Source organism: Porites lutea, chromosome 13 (genome assembly GCF_958299795.1).
Source record: "Porites lutea chromosome 13, jaPorLute2.1, whole genome shotgun sequence".
Classification (NCBI taxonomy): Eukaryota; Metazoa; Cnidaria; class Anthozoa; order Scleractinia; family Poritidae; genus Porites; species Porites lutea.
Genome location: NC_133213.1, coordinates 6,625,878 through 6,642,195, shown reverse-complemented (window position 1 = coordinate 6,642,195; position 16,318 = coordinate 6,625,878). Strand labels below are relative to the sequence as shown.

Genomic DNA, 16,318 nt, shown 5'->3' with positions numbered 1-16,318 from the left:
TGTGAAAAACATAACAAAAAAAAATTTGCAGTGAATTTAAACTTAGTACACACTCCGTGTCAATGGTGAGAGACCTCAGCTTACGCTAGCCTAGGAGAAATATCGAAGAGACAAATCGTGACAACTTTTACAGAAAATCATTTCACTTGCTTTGATTACCTCTTTAATGTAAACACTCGAGAAGAGTGATCTCTTGAAGTACTCAAAAATCACGATCATTTCTTGAAGATGCCAGATATCGAGAGAGCAAATTCGTGCACATGCATGATTAATCTGCTATAAAGCTAGCCCCCTCTCTTACCTTTTAGTCATTTCATTAGGTTCTTGTGGCAGTAAGGATCAGGTCTCGAAAGACTAATTTAACGCGATGGCTCGTTTGATGCTGCTGCTGTGCGTTTTTGCATCGACGATCTTCATTCCTTACTCAGAATCTGCTGAAAAGGTAAGTCAGCCCACTTCATTTTCTTATAAGGGAGTAGTATGTTGTTTTTACTCCCCTTTGGTGCCTTCCCTTGCCTTCCGTACGCCTTCCCTTAATTAATGTGTATAACAGTCGAGTCCATGACATCACCCATTGTTATAACCTAGAGGAAAGTGCGTTCCTCTATACTAATTGAGTGCGTTCCTCCATACTTAATGTGTGTCTTCCTGCATACTAATTCGGTATAGGTTTACTATGAGCGAATACTACAATAGGCACAATAGGCTTGCCTCGGCTTCCCCGTTAAGTAAATTGAGCCCGGTTTTCAGACCGTCTATTAAAAGAAAAATAGGAATAAGAGAAGCTAAGAGAAGCGATCACCTAGCAAGGCGAGAAACGGCTTCCTATATCTTATTTAGCGCTAAAACTCAGATATGTAAACAAAACACATACAGAGAGTTGAGTTGAAAAGTCTTTATTTCAGTTTAGTTTACGTCTTCTTATTTAGCGCTAAAACTCGGATATATAAACAAAACACACGCATATAAACAAAAAGTGGAGCTGAAAATTCTCTATTTCAATTTTTTCTGACTATAACTGAACCGTTTTCTCCCATTTATTCACTTGCGTCTTCTTGTTCTACAATTTTTCGCTCTGGTAAATTAGTGTTACAGTCATTCTTATACCAGCCAGAAAACCATCTCCTTAGTGTAAATAAACTAATGCTGATGTAAGTCTAATCTGATTGGTTAAGACAGCCTTATTAGCATAAACCTTAGAGATAATTACTTTGTCAAAATAGTTTTTCTACCTAAGTTTTCAATATTAAGGTTAGGTTAACTGGCCAATATAAAACAAGGAGAACAATATAAAAACTACAAAGTATATACTAGTAAACAGACTTTTCATATCAACAGATAGGAAAGTACTAAAATCACAGTTTGAAGATCTAAGGTTGTTGTCAATGTACAGAGGGTTTTAAGCTTCTTCATTGAAGATGATTGGCTAAAACTTTTCTATAAATTAACTACGGACGTGATCGCAAAACTCAGAGAGTAAATTAAAAATACAGTTCGCGGTAGAGAGTAGAAATTACAACAATAGATGTGTACTTTAATCAACAGATGTGAATTGGGAGATATTCCATACCATTGTCATTAAAATAGTTTAAGTTACAAATAAAAACCATCAACTAAATGAATTCGATCGAGAACCAGGAAAACAAGCTTAAAATTAGCCAAAATAAGGATAGAGGTCATTTCCTGGAAATCTTGATGAGGAATCAAGTGAAGCTTGAAATATCAAACCATGCGATATTTATATTTATGTAAACAAGCCTTTGTTGGGGAACTTTATTGAACATTCTTTTACGATAAATATATATATTTGTTCAAATTCATGAAAGGAGAAGGTTTATTTTTGATGAATATTTTATACGACGAACTTGTAAAGGTATTGTGATCAACTAATAATAGCTGAATATTCGTGATACCTGACATTACATCCCAAAAAAATATCCCTCAGTTAACTAATCATACTGTGACCACTTAAGAAATCCTCTTAATTTTAAGCATAAATTAAACTGGGTAAGAGTAAACTGCTGTTATATCAAGACTAAAATTTACATTGCTTGAAGTCAAATAAGGAACAAAGCTAGAGAAATGACACAAATTTTGACAGACTTGCCAGCTTAATGTTTTTTGTTTACTGCCAGAAAATTGTCAGTATCCTTTTGTTCCTTTGTCTAGACTGCTAAACGTGTTTGCTGGAACATATTTTCTTGTATACGATTTATTAACTCCATTTTCTTTCGCGTCTTTAATGTTAATATATATAGCTGAAAAAACAGATCCCCAGTCCGGGTGCTTGTTCATTTTGCAACACTTATCATCACGACAGATTTTGATTTGTCACATCTTGTCCAACTGCTAGATAGCCGATTCGGACAGCGAAACTCCTGGCTTTTATTGGCATCATTTTACTCGTAAGATATTTCTTGGACAGCACAACTATATACGACTTGTGATTCACATCACCTTATGTCTTCCACAATAGGGCTTTGTGTTGACAAAAAAAAGGTCCAAATGCGATATTTCTAGTTTAAGCTGATGGATTTTATATTTAATTGTAATTATCCATTGAATTGAAACATTTAAAAACGTTAAAACTCTTTCAACGACGAACAAAGTCCTTCAAGTGATTTCAAAGCCAGAATATTTAGCGCATATATAGAACAAGCGGTACCTGTTAGAAAGTTTTCTTCTTTTCCAGGGAATTGCAATTAGACTAAAAAAAAAAGGGATATAAACGTTTATCGATCAAACTTCAAGATAACTGGGCACAATTCACACGGATATCAGATCAAAAGACAAATTTCTGTATAAGAAATTTTCTGCAGAACAAGGCTCAGTTTTCTTTTTAAGCATTTTGTTAAGAAAGTCTTATTTTGTTCTCTCTCTTCTGGGTTAAGGTCGTTGGAAAGTCCTGTGTTGAGTATCTGCGCAATGGGTTCAATGAAAGTGGCATCTACGAACTTGTCGACTATCATAAAAAGACTTACCCCGCTTACTGTGACATGAAGTCCGAATTAGACACTGCATGGACTTTGGTGATGTCATGGTGCACCACAAATCGAAAGCTCCCAGCGTTTATGAAATACCCCTTCAACTACAACTCCCCACAAAACGAGGACGCCCTTAACTGGGATCTTTACCGCTTAAGTCTGGCGCGAATGAGATACTTGCAGGAAATGTCCACTCACTGGCGAGCAACATGCAGCTACCCGTTAAAAGGTATCGATTTTAGAGATTACCTGCGGGGAAACTTCCAAGATTTCAACATCTTCGAATTTGTCGGGACGGGCGTTTGCAAGAAAGTGGAATATGTCAACATCCGGGGACACGTGGGCACAGATGTGACGGCGCGTTTCTTTCAGAAGTTAAATGAATACACCCTGCATATTGACACTCCAGGCAACTGTCAGTTTGACTCGAAAGATGGTGCAGTGTCAAGTGAAGACAACTTTGGTTGGTACGGTAATGGCCTCAGCACTAAATTCCGTTGCACCGCAACAGACGAATCCACCACCCAGTATTGGTTTGGTGCTAAGCGCTAATCTGCTCCGAGACAAAACAGCCTTACAATGGGTTACCGAGGTGGACCATGGTCCCTCGCATTTGGTTTTAAGAAACATTGATTTATAGATAACGCCGGTGTAGTGTTTCGCAGATAGATCTTAAATAGAATATTGGCAATCACAGAAATCAGGGGCACCCAACGAGAATATAGTTCAAAACCACTTAAACATAGCATTGTTAAACGTATTTCAGTATTTAAACGATAGATAAAAGCATATTTTTATCTCCTAAAAAATTTTCATCTGTTCGGATTTCCTAGCTGAAAGTCTAGTGATCCGAAAATTATAGGGTTCAAAACTTACCTTTTCGAAAATTTCAGCGAGAAAAAAGGCTACCGAAAATTCTAGGTGACCTTTCAGGGTAAAAATCCGTTAAAAATGGCCAATTATACCTAGATGTTCGAAAATCCTAGGAAAGGCAGGCAAGGAAGAAATTTTACAACAAATGTTCCGAAAATTCTAGATCTCAAATCGTCTTCCGAACAGATATTTTCCGAAAATTGCTGATGGGTGCCCCTGAGAAATCAAGGTATCTTAGCTCATTTGTGGTAAATTTGTGCGACGAAGAGAGGGAAACTAATATTACTTCAGGAAACGGTTTCGAAAGAAGAGGGGGGAATAATTAGAGAAACTTCCTTTCTTTCCACCAACTGCGAAAATTAATGGAAACAAACAACAACAACAACGAGTTTTATTTGCATGACTATACAAGCTCATACAGTATTGCAAAAGCTGTGTTTAGGAATCAAAATTACAACACAGGGCAATTACGTTACTTTGATAATAATTTGTCACGAACATCAAAACAAGCTGAAATATATTTTATGAATTGTATATTGATAAAGTAATTAGTAAGAAGAGTTCATCAGTTCATTGATTAAACCATTTATAGGTTACTGGGTAATATTTGGAATCAGAGTCTTGACTTTATAGTAAAATTTATTCCTAATCATAGAGTATGTAGGACGTTGAAAAAGAAAGTGAGCTTCGTCGTGTATTACATTCATTGTACATTGCATCCACAAAAAGGGCAATGCCTATTATTCTTCGTAGTTTGATTGAGTCTGCCTATTTCTTTCATTAGTTTGTGATTACTTATTCGTAGTTTTACTAAAGCCCTTCTCCCAGCTGTTCCTCTTGTTAAGTCTAAGTAACTAGAGGAGTTATGATCGGTTTTAAAGGACCTATAAAATACAAGTTTTTGAGAATGTTGAAGGGTGTCTTGCCAATATGAGATATATTCCTGTTTCATTGAACTTACATAGCTTTTTACCATAGCTATATCTAATAAATCAGGGTTGAAGTCAGGAAACTTAAAGTAATTCTGACATATTCATTAAATGAGAGTGGAAGCTACTTTTGTCTTTACAGTCTAAGTCGAATGACATTAAAAAAAGCTTGTTTGACGAGAGATTCCTCATCTTTAGACTGTATATACAAAATGTATTTGAGAATTTTTTTATTGATCGTGATATTTAAAGGAAAACTACCAAGCTCTGCTCTACAAGCTATATTAGAAGCTTTTGTTGTTTACCTCCAAGTATCGTTTACAAAATTAAAGGTGTGCCTTCTCGATTTGTGAGCCGTCCCAGGTCTTAAAATCTGGTTTGGCATACACACCCCAAATTTCACTGTTATATGTTGGAATAGGGGAGATCATAGTATCAAATATTTTACAAGCGAGAACTGCTGTTAGTTTGCTAAGATTCGTGTGTCGTCTCAAGCTGAAGAGGGCATGAAGAGCTTTCTCCTTGAGATGTTCACGTGACACTGAAGAATTTCCCGATGAGGACAAACTGCACGAATAAAGGAGATAGGGAGGAGAGGGAAAGCCGTTTAAGTCACAGAAAAAAAAATAACATTGTACAGAAGGAGAAGTCGGGAAGGGGGTGGTGAAATTTATCCCCTTTTACTTCTTTGTACATGGCTTGTATTCTAAATGTCAGTATTAAACTTTACTTTAAGATAGGGCATACTTTATAAAAGTTTCCGTTGTTTAATTACCATTTTTAATATTCTTCGCGGTATCCCTTAATTCTTCAGGAGTCAAAAACTGAAGATAATATTTCTTTTCATGAATATGTACATAGGCTAGGTTTGTCAAATTACGTACCTTTTCAATGAAAGGAGATCTACAAACAAACTAATTGGTTCTATAGCATATGGAAACTCCCTAACGCTACATATAGGATTTTCGTCGCCTACAATCTTTTTTTGATGCTCAATTACTGAAATCAGTTTACGTTACTTCGATGCAACTGAATATAGTTGAAAATCACCTGCAACTCAAACTGTTGCAATAACTACCGAAATACGACTGTAAAATATTGAAAATTGGTATGGTTAGTCTTTTGTTTTACTAGACTCAATGCAACTTAAATACTGTAAAACTGGACTTTTACACCTGGACTAGCAGTAGCCTTTTCAAAAAGACAACTCCTTCTAGACTCTTACTTGCGTCTTCTTGTTCTACAATTTTTCTCTCTGGTAAATTAGTGTTACAGTCATTTTTATACCAGCCAGAAAACCAATTCTCCTTAGTGTAAATAAACTAATGCTGATGTAAGTCTATTGGAGAGCCTTATTAGCATGAAAACTTCGAGATAATTACTTTGTCAAAAAAGTTTTTCTACCTAAGTTTTCAATATTAAGATTAGGTTAACTGGCCAATATAAAACAAGGAGAACAATATAAAAACTACAAAGTATATACTAGTGAACAGACTTTTCATATCAACAGATAGGAAAGTACTAAAATCACAGTTTGAAGATCTAAGGTTGGTATCGATGTACAGAGGGTTTTAAGTTTCTTCATTGAAGATGATTGGCTAAAACGTTTCCATAAATTAACTACGGACGTGATTGCAAAACTCAAAGTGCAAATTAAAAATACAGTTCGCGGTAGAGAGTACAAATTACAATAATAGATGTGTACTTTAATCAACACCTGTGAATTGGGAGATATTCCATACCATTGTCATTAAAATAGTTTAAGTTACAAATAAAAACCATCAACTAATTAAATGAATTCGATCGAGAACCCGGGAAACCAGCCAAAAATTGGCCAAAATAAGGGTAGAGGTCATTCCTGGAAATCTTGATGAGGAATCAAGTGTAGCTTGGAATATCAAACCATGCGATATTTTAAAATGTAAACAAGCCTTTGTTGGGAAACTTTATTGAACATTCTTTTACGATAAAAGGGTTGCCGTGGAAGTCGCGGAAGTGTACCAAAATAGAACATATTGGTTCAAATGCATGAAAGGAGAAGGTTTATTGTTGATGAATATTTTATACATCGAACTTGTAAAGGTATGGTGAGCAACTAACGATAGTTGAATATTCGTGATACCTGACATTACATCCCAATAAAATGTCCGTTAGTTAACTTATCATACTGTAACAACTTAAGAAATCCTCTTAATTTTAAGCATAAATCAAACTGGGTAAGAATAAACTATATCAAGGGGAAGTGAACTCAAATAAGGAACTAAAAAAGTGAAATGATACAAATTTTGACAGAGTTGCCAGCTTAATGTTCTTTTTACTGCCAGAAAATTGTCAGTATCCTTTTGGTCCTTTGTTTAGACTGCTAAACGTGTTTGCTGGAACATATTTTCTTGTATACGATTTATCAACCCTATTTTTTTACGCGTGTTTAATGTTAATATATATAGCTGAAAAAACAGATCCCCAGTCCGTGTGCTTGTTCATTTTGCTACGCTTATCATCACGACAGATTTTGATTTTTCACATTTTGTCCAACTGTCAGCCGATTCGGACAGCGATGGCATTTCAGAAACTCCTAGCTTTTATTGGCACCATTTTACTGGTAAGATATTTCTTGGACAGTACAACTATACACGACATGTGATTTATATCACCTTATATCTTCTACAAAAACGCTTTGTGCTAACAAAAAAAAAAGGTCCAAATGCTAAAGCTTGAAAATTCTAAATTAAACGATCTTTCTAGTTTAAGCTGATGTAATTTATATTTAATCTAATTATCCATTAAATTGAAACATCTAAAAAAAAAACGTTAAAACTCTTTCGACGCCGAGCAAAGTCCTTCAAGTGATTTCGAAGCCAGAATATTAAGCGCGTAAATAGAACAAGCGGTACCGGCTAACAAAGTGTTCCTCTTTTCCAAGGAATTGAAACAGCTGACGATAGACTGAAAAAAAAAACGCGATATAAACGTTTATCGATCAAACGTCAAGATAACTGCGTACAATTTACACGGATATCAGATCACAAGACACATTTTTGTATTAGAAATTTTCTGCAGAGCAAGGCTCAGTTTTCTTTTTAAGTATTTCGTTAAAAAGTCTTATTTTGTTCACTCTGTTTTGGGTTAAAGTCGTTGCCCCCAGCCAAAGCGAATAGAATCCAGAGCTTGCAACCTCCTGTGTTGATTATCTGCGCAGTGGGACCTCTGAAAGTGGCATCTACAAACTTTACGACCAAAATGGAAAGAGTTACACCGCTTACTGTGACATGAAGTCCGAATTGGACACTGCATGGACTATGGTGATGTCATGGTGCACCACAAATCGAAAGCTCCCAGCGTTTGTGAAATACCCCTTCAACTACAACTCCCCACAAAACGAGGACGCCCTTAACTGGGATCTTTACCGCTTAAGTCTAACGCGAATGAGATACTCACGGCTTGCAGGAAATGTCCACTCACTGGCGAGCAACATGCAGCTACCCGTTAAAAGGTATCGATTTTAGAGATTACCTTCGGTGAAACTTCCAAGATTTTAACATCTTCGAATTTGTCGGAACGGGCACTTGCAAGAAAGTGGAATATGTCAACATCCGGGGTCACGTGGGCACAGATGTGAAGGCGTGTTTCTTTCAGGAGTTAAATCATTACACCCTGCATATTGACACTCCATCCGGATCCAACAACTGTCAGTTTAACGCGAAAACTGGTGCAGTGCTAAGTGAGGACAATTTTGGTTGGTACGGTAATGGCCTCAGCAAATAAATTCCGATGCACGGCAACAGACGAATCCACCACCCAGTATTGGTTTGGTGCTAAGCGCTAATCTGCTCCGAGACAAACACCCTTGCAATGGGTTACCGAGTTGGACCATGTTCCCTCGCATTTGATTTTTAAGAAACATTAATTTATAGACAACGCCCGTGTAGTGTTTCACTGATAGATCTCAAAAAAATGTTGGCAATCACAGAAATCAGGGGCACCCAACGAGAATATGATTCAAAACCACTTAAACATAGCATTGTTACACGTATTTTAGTATTTAAACGGTAGATATAAGCATATTTTTTATCTCCTAAAAATTTTTCATCTCCTCGGATTTCCTAGCAGAAAGTCTAGTGATATAGGGTTCAAAACTTACCTTTTCGAAAATTTCAGCGAGTAAAAAGGCTACCGAAATTTCTAGGCGACCTTTTTAGGGTAAAAATCCGTTAAAAATGGCCATGCATACGTAGATGTTCGAAAATCTTAGGAGAGGCAGGCAACGAAGAAATTTTACAACAAATGTTCCGAAAATTCTAGATCTCAAATCGTCTTACGAACAGATATTTTCCGAAAATTGCCGATGGGTGCCCCTGAGAAATCAAGGTATCTTAGCTCATTTGTGGTAAATTTGTGCGACGAAGAGAGGGAAACTAATATTACTTCAGGAAACGGTTTTGAACGAAAGAGGAAGGAAAAAGAGAAACTTCCTTTTTTTTCCACCAACTGCGAAAATTAATGGAAACAAACAGCAACAACAACGAGCTTTATTTGCATGACCGTACAAGCACATACAGTATTGCAAAAGCTGTGTTTAGGAATCAAAGTTACAACACAGGCCACTATAAGTAACCATCCATGAAATGTCATTTGCAGCAATTTCTACTCAAAAGAAGGAAACGTCCCTGGAAAATGTGTTTTACATTGTGTAATACCCAAACATATCACCCGCGATGACGTCATCAGTAGTGCCTTTCAATATTGGTATACTAACCACAGGAATTAACGGAATACATGTACGGGATATTTGGCCAAAAAATTATGGGATATGCAATACTCGGACCCCCCCTAATGGGGCCTTAAGATGGAGGACCGTTGGTTTAAGTAAAACCCTCCTGCCCTTCGACGAAACATTGGTTTTCAAACCAAACAAATAAGAATATTTACTATAACAACATTTCAATTGTAGATAGATAGAAATCTTTATTTCAGTAGGGTGGCTCCTTCAGATTTTTTACAAAATAAAATAAACTGAATAAGAAATAGAAATAAAAAATAAAAATAGCTATAAAATGCCACAATGTTTAGTTTCGTCTATGTCGCAGGCTACCCACTTACTCAAAATCTGAATTAGCCACTGCTTAAAAAACTGCTTCTAAAAGAAGGATAGTGCTATTTGTTTAACATTTAAAATACCTATACAATGAATAACTATCCGCCATTAGTGGTTAGCAATAACGAACCTTCTAAATAGCACGTGCTAAAAGGATTGAAAATGAAATCATTTTTGACACTGCTGATGAGGTGCAGTGAAAACTGACAAAATCGTACTTTCCATTTTTTTAATTTTTTTCACAAGACACTAGCCACCCGCTGCCCCAAGATCCTTGATAGACCTAATTTTTGTCCAATGTTTTACCTAAACGTTTGACAAATTACTTGACTCCATTCCTATACAGGCTGGACTCCCTGTGAAGTGTTTAATGGCATGACACGGCTTTGGAAAAATCTACCCAGGGTGATGGAATAGCATGAACGGCTGTTACGGATCAACTGCTTTGCCTCCCTTTGAATTTCTTTGATTCTCCAACAATAAACCACTGGGTTAAGAGACGAATTTAACAAAGCGAGAAACGAAGTGATATCGAGCGCAAAAAGCTGGGGAAAACTGCTGAAGCCAAAGGCCGTAGCAACAACTAAAGCAAATACGAAAGGTAGATAAGTACTCAAAAATAGGCAAAAAACAATGAACATGCTGTTGGTTGATTTGCGATAGTAGGAAACGCCAAAAGAACTCTCCATTCTGAGTTTATGCTGACGGAGGTTGGTGTATGTCTTCAGATAGAAAAATAAGGCAAGCAGAAGACAGGAAACCAACATCAAGTTGCTAGCTATACGTCGAAGATTCATGCTAAAGGTTCCGGATACAGTGAAGAAGGCGGACAAAAACCAAGCTACCATAAGAATCAAAGTTATTCGCTTGACAGTGACAATTTTACGATACCTGAATCGAAGAATCAAAGCAAGATGTCTGTCAAGAGCTACTACTGAGATTGTACAGAAGGACACAAGACCCAGGAAAGAAGAAAACAAACTGTAAGGTAAACCAACAATACAGAATAGTTTGGGATTATCCCATGCTATGGCGAACGTGTATGCAGCAAACAGTGGTTGAGCAACAAGGCCCACGCCAAAGTCAGATAGTGCCAGGCTGGAGAAGAGAGCTTTGGATGACGGATGAAGTGAAGAGCAGCGTCGGAGGGCGAGCAAAATTATGGCATTCCCCGTAAGAGCTGTTAATGAACAGACAAGGTTTCCAATACCCAAAAAATGATATGCGAATGGGGCTTGGCTTAAAGAAATAAATATAGAGATATCGAGAGTACACGACCCGTTATACATGATGATATGTTGCGAGCTGTCCATATAATAACCTTGCAATGTCGGGGTGAACTATCTACACTCGCTTTCAGTTCGTTCTCTTTTCCTCCGACTGACAAATTACCGATTTTAAAGAATACTATAAGTTAATGAGCTTTTGAAGTCCAGCCAATATGAGTAAGTGTCTTAGGGACAAAAAGACGAAAATAGATTTTACTTTAAATTGAGATCATTTAAGTGTTAAGCAGAATTGACAAATTAAAGTGGAAATGAAAATGTGTAGCATTTCCTGTAAAAAATATAACAATAAAATAAAAATACTATTAATACACAAAGAGATGTCCACTATAATCTATTTGTAATGATGCATTATAAGTAAATACTATTTTGCTTTCTTTTTTCTTTTGTTTTGTTTTGTTTTGTTTTTTCTACCTCATTACTTGCTTCCGTCGGATGCGATCTTAGAAAAATATAAAGGCAAAACATGACATGAGCTAATAGAACGCCTTTTAAGCCAGTTGAAAGCAATTTCTCAAGCTCTTAATTGGATAGTATATTATACAGATGCGGCTAATTTAAACCAGAAGCATATAATGCGGTATGTAATTTCCGACAGAAAAATATCAACTCGATAAGTGGTTTGCGAAAAATTAATCTGATTTATTTCAAGAATAATGCTTTGTGCAGGACTGAATGCTGGACTAAGTTAAATGAGGGGTTGTCACTTAAATCTGTTTTAATTAATAATTGTTTCTAATGTTGATACCACGGCGTTCATTACAGTATGCGGTTTAAGATAGCATAGCTTTAGCTGATAAATCGTCGGATTTAACACCACAGCAGAAGAAGAAATTAATAAGTAATGGTAACAGGGCTGAGTGGAGTCCAATTCGGTCTATAATCATACAAGTGATTAACAAAATCGGACGACCGCGTAGCGGGAGTCCGATTTGTTTAATCACGAGTATGATTACCGACCGAATTGGACGACACGAAGTTCTGTTACCAATTAATCATAACTTTAACAAAATTTGTGATATATAGGGCTCTTTTTAAATCAAAACACAAGAAATTCCAAGATTTTTTCGCTAGCAGTGAAAAAAAAAAGCCATTTAAGCGCGCGCGTGATGGCGCGTACTGTCCTATTAAACTGTCCTATTAAGGCTGAAATCAGGGCAGTTGAGAACCAATCAGATTTGAGAATTTTGTTATAGTTATGATTAAGAGAATTATCTGACATTTATAAAAATATACACACACACTATACTTTATTTTCATATACATCAATTTGCCATCTCCGCCCGCAAATAGCAAAAGCTAGACGAGGCGGGTGGAGAGGAAAGGTTACAGCAGTCATACACATAACACATGATATTGTAAAGTAAAGTTCTAAATAAACTACGACGATAAATAAGAATTACAGGAAAACAAGCTAAAGTTTCAAAATATATAGTCTTACAAAATGATATTACAAGACAAATTTACTACTAACAGAACCCATCAATTATTAGTGCATTGAGGATACAGAATTTGCCATGTTTTCTAGGAGAATGAGCACTTCAACATAATTGTCCTCTGCTTCCATTATCGAGAGCAAAAAGTCATGAAAGTTTTTATAAAGGCTACTTTGGAGAGTTGACGAAATTCGTTAGGAATTGCGCTCCAAAGTTTAGCTCCAAACCTGGAAAAAGAATCTTGATTTAGATTCAGTCTTGAAGTTTGGACATAATAATTTCCAGACGAAGAAAACCTGGTTTCATGCTTGTGCTTTGAATTAGCTTTAGTGAAGAAATCAGACATTAGACGGAGCATTCATGCAGGAGACGTCATACATTATAGCATATAACATTTGTAAAGGTCAAATTTTTGAGGAAATAAATAAAGGCACAGCATGGCACAGCATTACGGTACAGCAGGGGGTGGGGGGGGAGTGTCTCCAAAGAAATCTGTGGTACAGTCCGCCTGCCAGTATAACGCCACGTCTCGCGTCAGTAACTTTCAAAATGGCGAGCAAAGTGCACGTGTTCATCGAAGAGACGGATAAAAATTTCGATTTAATCATGGAAATACTGTTCCGATTTCTTGGATTTGGAGATTTTCCTATTGTCATAGAAAACTAGACTTAAGTACTTTTTTGGAATGAAATGTCCAGTGGTGTAATTAATTTTAAAGATTCCTTTCTATCGTCGAGCAAATTTTATGGGTAATCATACCGACCGGTCACACTCTTGAGGGCCAGTGCACAGCATGATTGAGGAGTTTAGACACAGCAATAGGAGGTTCATGAAAGGATGTATTATACTTTAAACATTGCGCGTATTTTCAGCTCTTCAGAGCTAGTGGAACCCCATATCATTCCTCTCAAAGTTCGCTTAGCTTTAGCGTCGAAAGAGGAAGCTAAATGACAGGTATTTGTGAGAGACCGAGCATTGAATCTCGTTGCTTTACCGGCGCATTTTAATACTGTATTGGGTATACACCTGTAATTATGTAATTCAATCCCGAAAGCCAATAAAAGGTTTCGTTTCATTATTTTTGGGGGGCAAACCCAGTGGAGATTTTAGGGTATTAATGATGATGATTAAGACGATGTACAAAAGGCAAGTTTAACTTTCGCCAGTGGGTCACTAGTGGGTGTTCGGTGTAAATTAGTACAGTTTGTTGTGTACTGTGTGTTATTTGTCATGATGTCAACTAACATTGAAAAAAATTCAGCTGTTTCAAAGGAGGGACATGTCTTGACAGCTTATGGTTTTTATCTGATCGTAAGCTTGGCCAGTATGCAGATCAAGAGCTTTTGAAATCTCTTTGCCAAAATAAAACTCCGGACTTAAACTTAAAATATATATTTTTTTCCAAGTGTATGACCAGCAGGGTCAGCAGTTAGAATAAAGAAAAAACGGCCAAAAGGAAAAATATTGTTAAAAAAAGAGACCAAACACGGAAGAAAAAAGACGGTACAAAGAAACAGAAAACAGCGTCGCCGGGAATCGAAACCGGTTTATCTGCAGGTGCAAGCAACTCCTTGACCACTGCACCACAGTGACACGCATGATTTGAAAAATTAATTTTGTCATATCAAAACAATTTTTCTCTGCTATAGACGCTGTTTTAAGCTTGTGGAGCTGTATTTATCATGAATTCAAATATACATTTGAGGAAAATTAGGTTAAGCGCGTATTTCAAAGCTATTTCGCATTATTTCGGGTTCAACGGGCCGACTCGATGTAGACAATCGATCGAACCAGCTTTACTAAATTTGGTGGAGAATTAGCCGGATCAACAGAGACCTACACTCGAAAGGAATGATATAAAGTTAGGCCCATTTTTAGCAAAAAGAATAGATGAAATATAAACATGGGTGATCTGTGAATGGAAGCTCCTATTCTGGAGACTAGACCTTGCCTCTTTTAGATAAAAAAAAAAAGATTCAAGTTTTGATGACCTTGCCGGTCCCGTGAAATAGATGGCGGTCCCGCAACACGGCCCGCAAAACAAATTAACAAAATTATACAATCACGGGCACAAAATATCAAAACGGTTTACACAAGCAGATTGTAGCAACACCAAAGCTCACACTCATTCGATCAAATTAGCGGTATATAGCGATATTTGCTAGCTTCTTAGCTTTTCTCGACCTCTCTCGTCCAAATAACTGTCGTATCCCTAGCTAACTTGCACAAGCGACCCGAGGCTCTTGCCCGTTACTAAGAGACGTCATACTGACAGGCGGAGTGGGTCAAGAAACTTAGGTGGAAAATGATAGAGTTACCTCCCCCCTCCCCCACCTTGCGGAACAGTATTACGGCGCAGCATTACGGTTCCATCAGTACGTTCATATTCTCCAGTGAACTAAACCGATTTCGGCTTGAATTCAGCTCCACTTTAGAAACGAGAGGGAAACATTTCACCTACCCCTCCCCTAAGCCAATATTAACACTAGCCTGCGAAAACATCCGTTTCTCCTCGCTCTTTGCCGCTAGGGACGTTTCGCGCGGAAACGTCCCCAGCGGCGAAGAGCGAGGAGAAACGGATGTTTTCGCAGGCTACATTAACACTTACCTCTCACTTAGGGCAAAATGTTGCCTTAGGGGAGGGCTAGCTGGGCAGTTTCCCAAAAACGTATAATGATCGGAAATGAGAGCGAAACTAGTAGGGCGATTTAACTCCTTGGCAGTTACTAGGGACAGGAGGGATGGGCAGGGATCAGGCAAAAACTGACCGGCGCGTCCCCAGCATCGTTTATTATCAGTTTACATGCAGAGAATCATGCGTTCTCGTGTTCAACCTTGGTGTTTTCGGCGTTTAAGACAACCGCACGTTTAAAAATAAACTACAATCGTGCTGGAATTCATGGCCCTTTAGATGAACAAAAACGTTATAATTTAGATGCTTGAAAAAGGTTATTATGCTTCAAGACTCTTAACTCTGTTTCAGATACACTTAATTTTATTGACACTTATGCCTCTTCATTGATTACCGGAGTATCATCTCAATACATATACAAAATATCCAATTTTCTTTCTTACTTTCAAACTTTTTTTTACACCAATTGTTTTATTTTTATTTGTTATTCAATTTATTTATTGAGCTTTCTCTATATGCCTCAGTTAGCTTCAATACAATAACGTTCTGTTTTAAGATATACAAGGAAGTGGAATACAACTTTCAGGTCACCCTTTCAATAATAAACACCGGCCTTGTTATATTGCCCACAGTTTTCTTCGTCCATAAGAAAAGCCGGAAGACCGAAACTTTTTTCGTGTCTTATTTTGCAAATCAATTGTTAGCACAGAGTATTGTTTTTGATCACGTAAATATATAAATGAGCGAGTTTTGAAGTGGATATTTTTAACCGTTAGTCTTAAACAAGTTTAATATCGTACATATTATTATTTATTATAATAATAATAATAATAATAATTATTATTATTATTATTATTATTATTATTATTATTATTATTATTATTATTATTATTGTCATTTTTATTATTATTATTTTAATAAATATATTTATTTGGGAGATTTTTACACCTTTCGTCTCGTAGCTAGTGGACCCCACTTCAGCTATTTTCCTTTTCGGAAAGGTCTTATTAGAGGCCTAGATCGAAGGATCTTAATTTTTCAGTTAAATGTCTAATGCATGAAAATTAAAGGGGATCTGTCACG

General features: G+C 36.8%; 2 protein-coding genes and 1 pseudogene across 2 annotated transcripts; 2 read left to right on the top strand and 1 right to left on the bottom strand.

The window, feature by feature from the left end:
* The first annotated feature begins 367 nt into the window (after positions 1-367).
* Positions 368-3,626, top strand: LOC140922298 (uncharacterized). The gene is made up of 2 exons (XM_073372295.1): positions 368-442; positions 2,892-3,626. Exons 1-2 carry the CDS (start codon positions 368-370, stop codon positions 3,534-3,536), a joined length of 720 nt encoding a protein of 239 aa, XP_073228396.1. The 3' UTR covers positions 3,537-3,626.
* Positions 3,627-7,343: 3,717 nt separating this feature from the next.
* Positions 7,344-8,612, top strand: LOC140922296 (uncharacterized; annotated as a pseudogene).
* A 1,605-nt stretch (positions 8,613-10,217) lies between these two features.
* LOC140923355 (adenosine receptor A3-like) lies at positions 10,218-11,337 on the bottom strand. Its single transcript, XM_073373448.1, has one exon. The coding sequence runs from the start codon at positions 11,192-11,194 to the stop codon at positions 10,220-10,222; it is 975 nt and encodes a 324-aa protein (XP_073229549.1). The 5' UTR covers positions 11,195-11,337; the 3' UTR covers positions 10,218-10,219.
* Between the last annotated feature and the right edge of the window lie 4,981 nt (positions 11,338-16,318).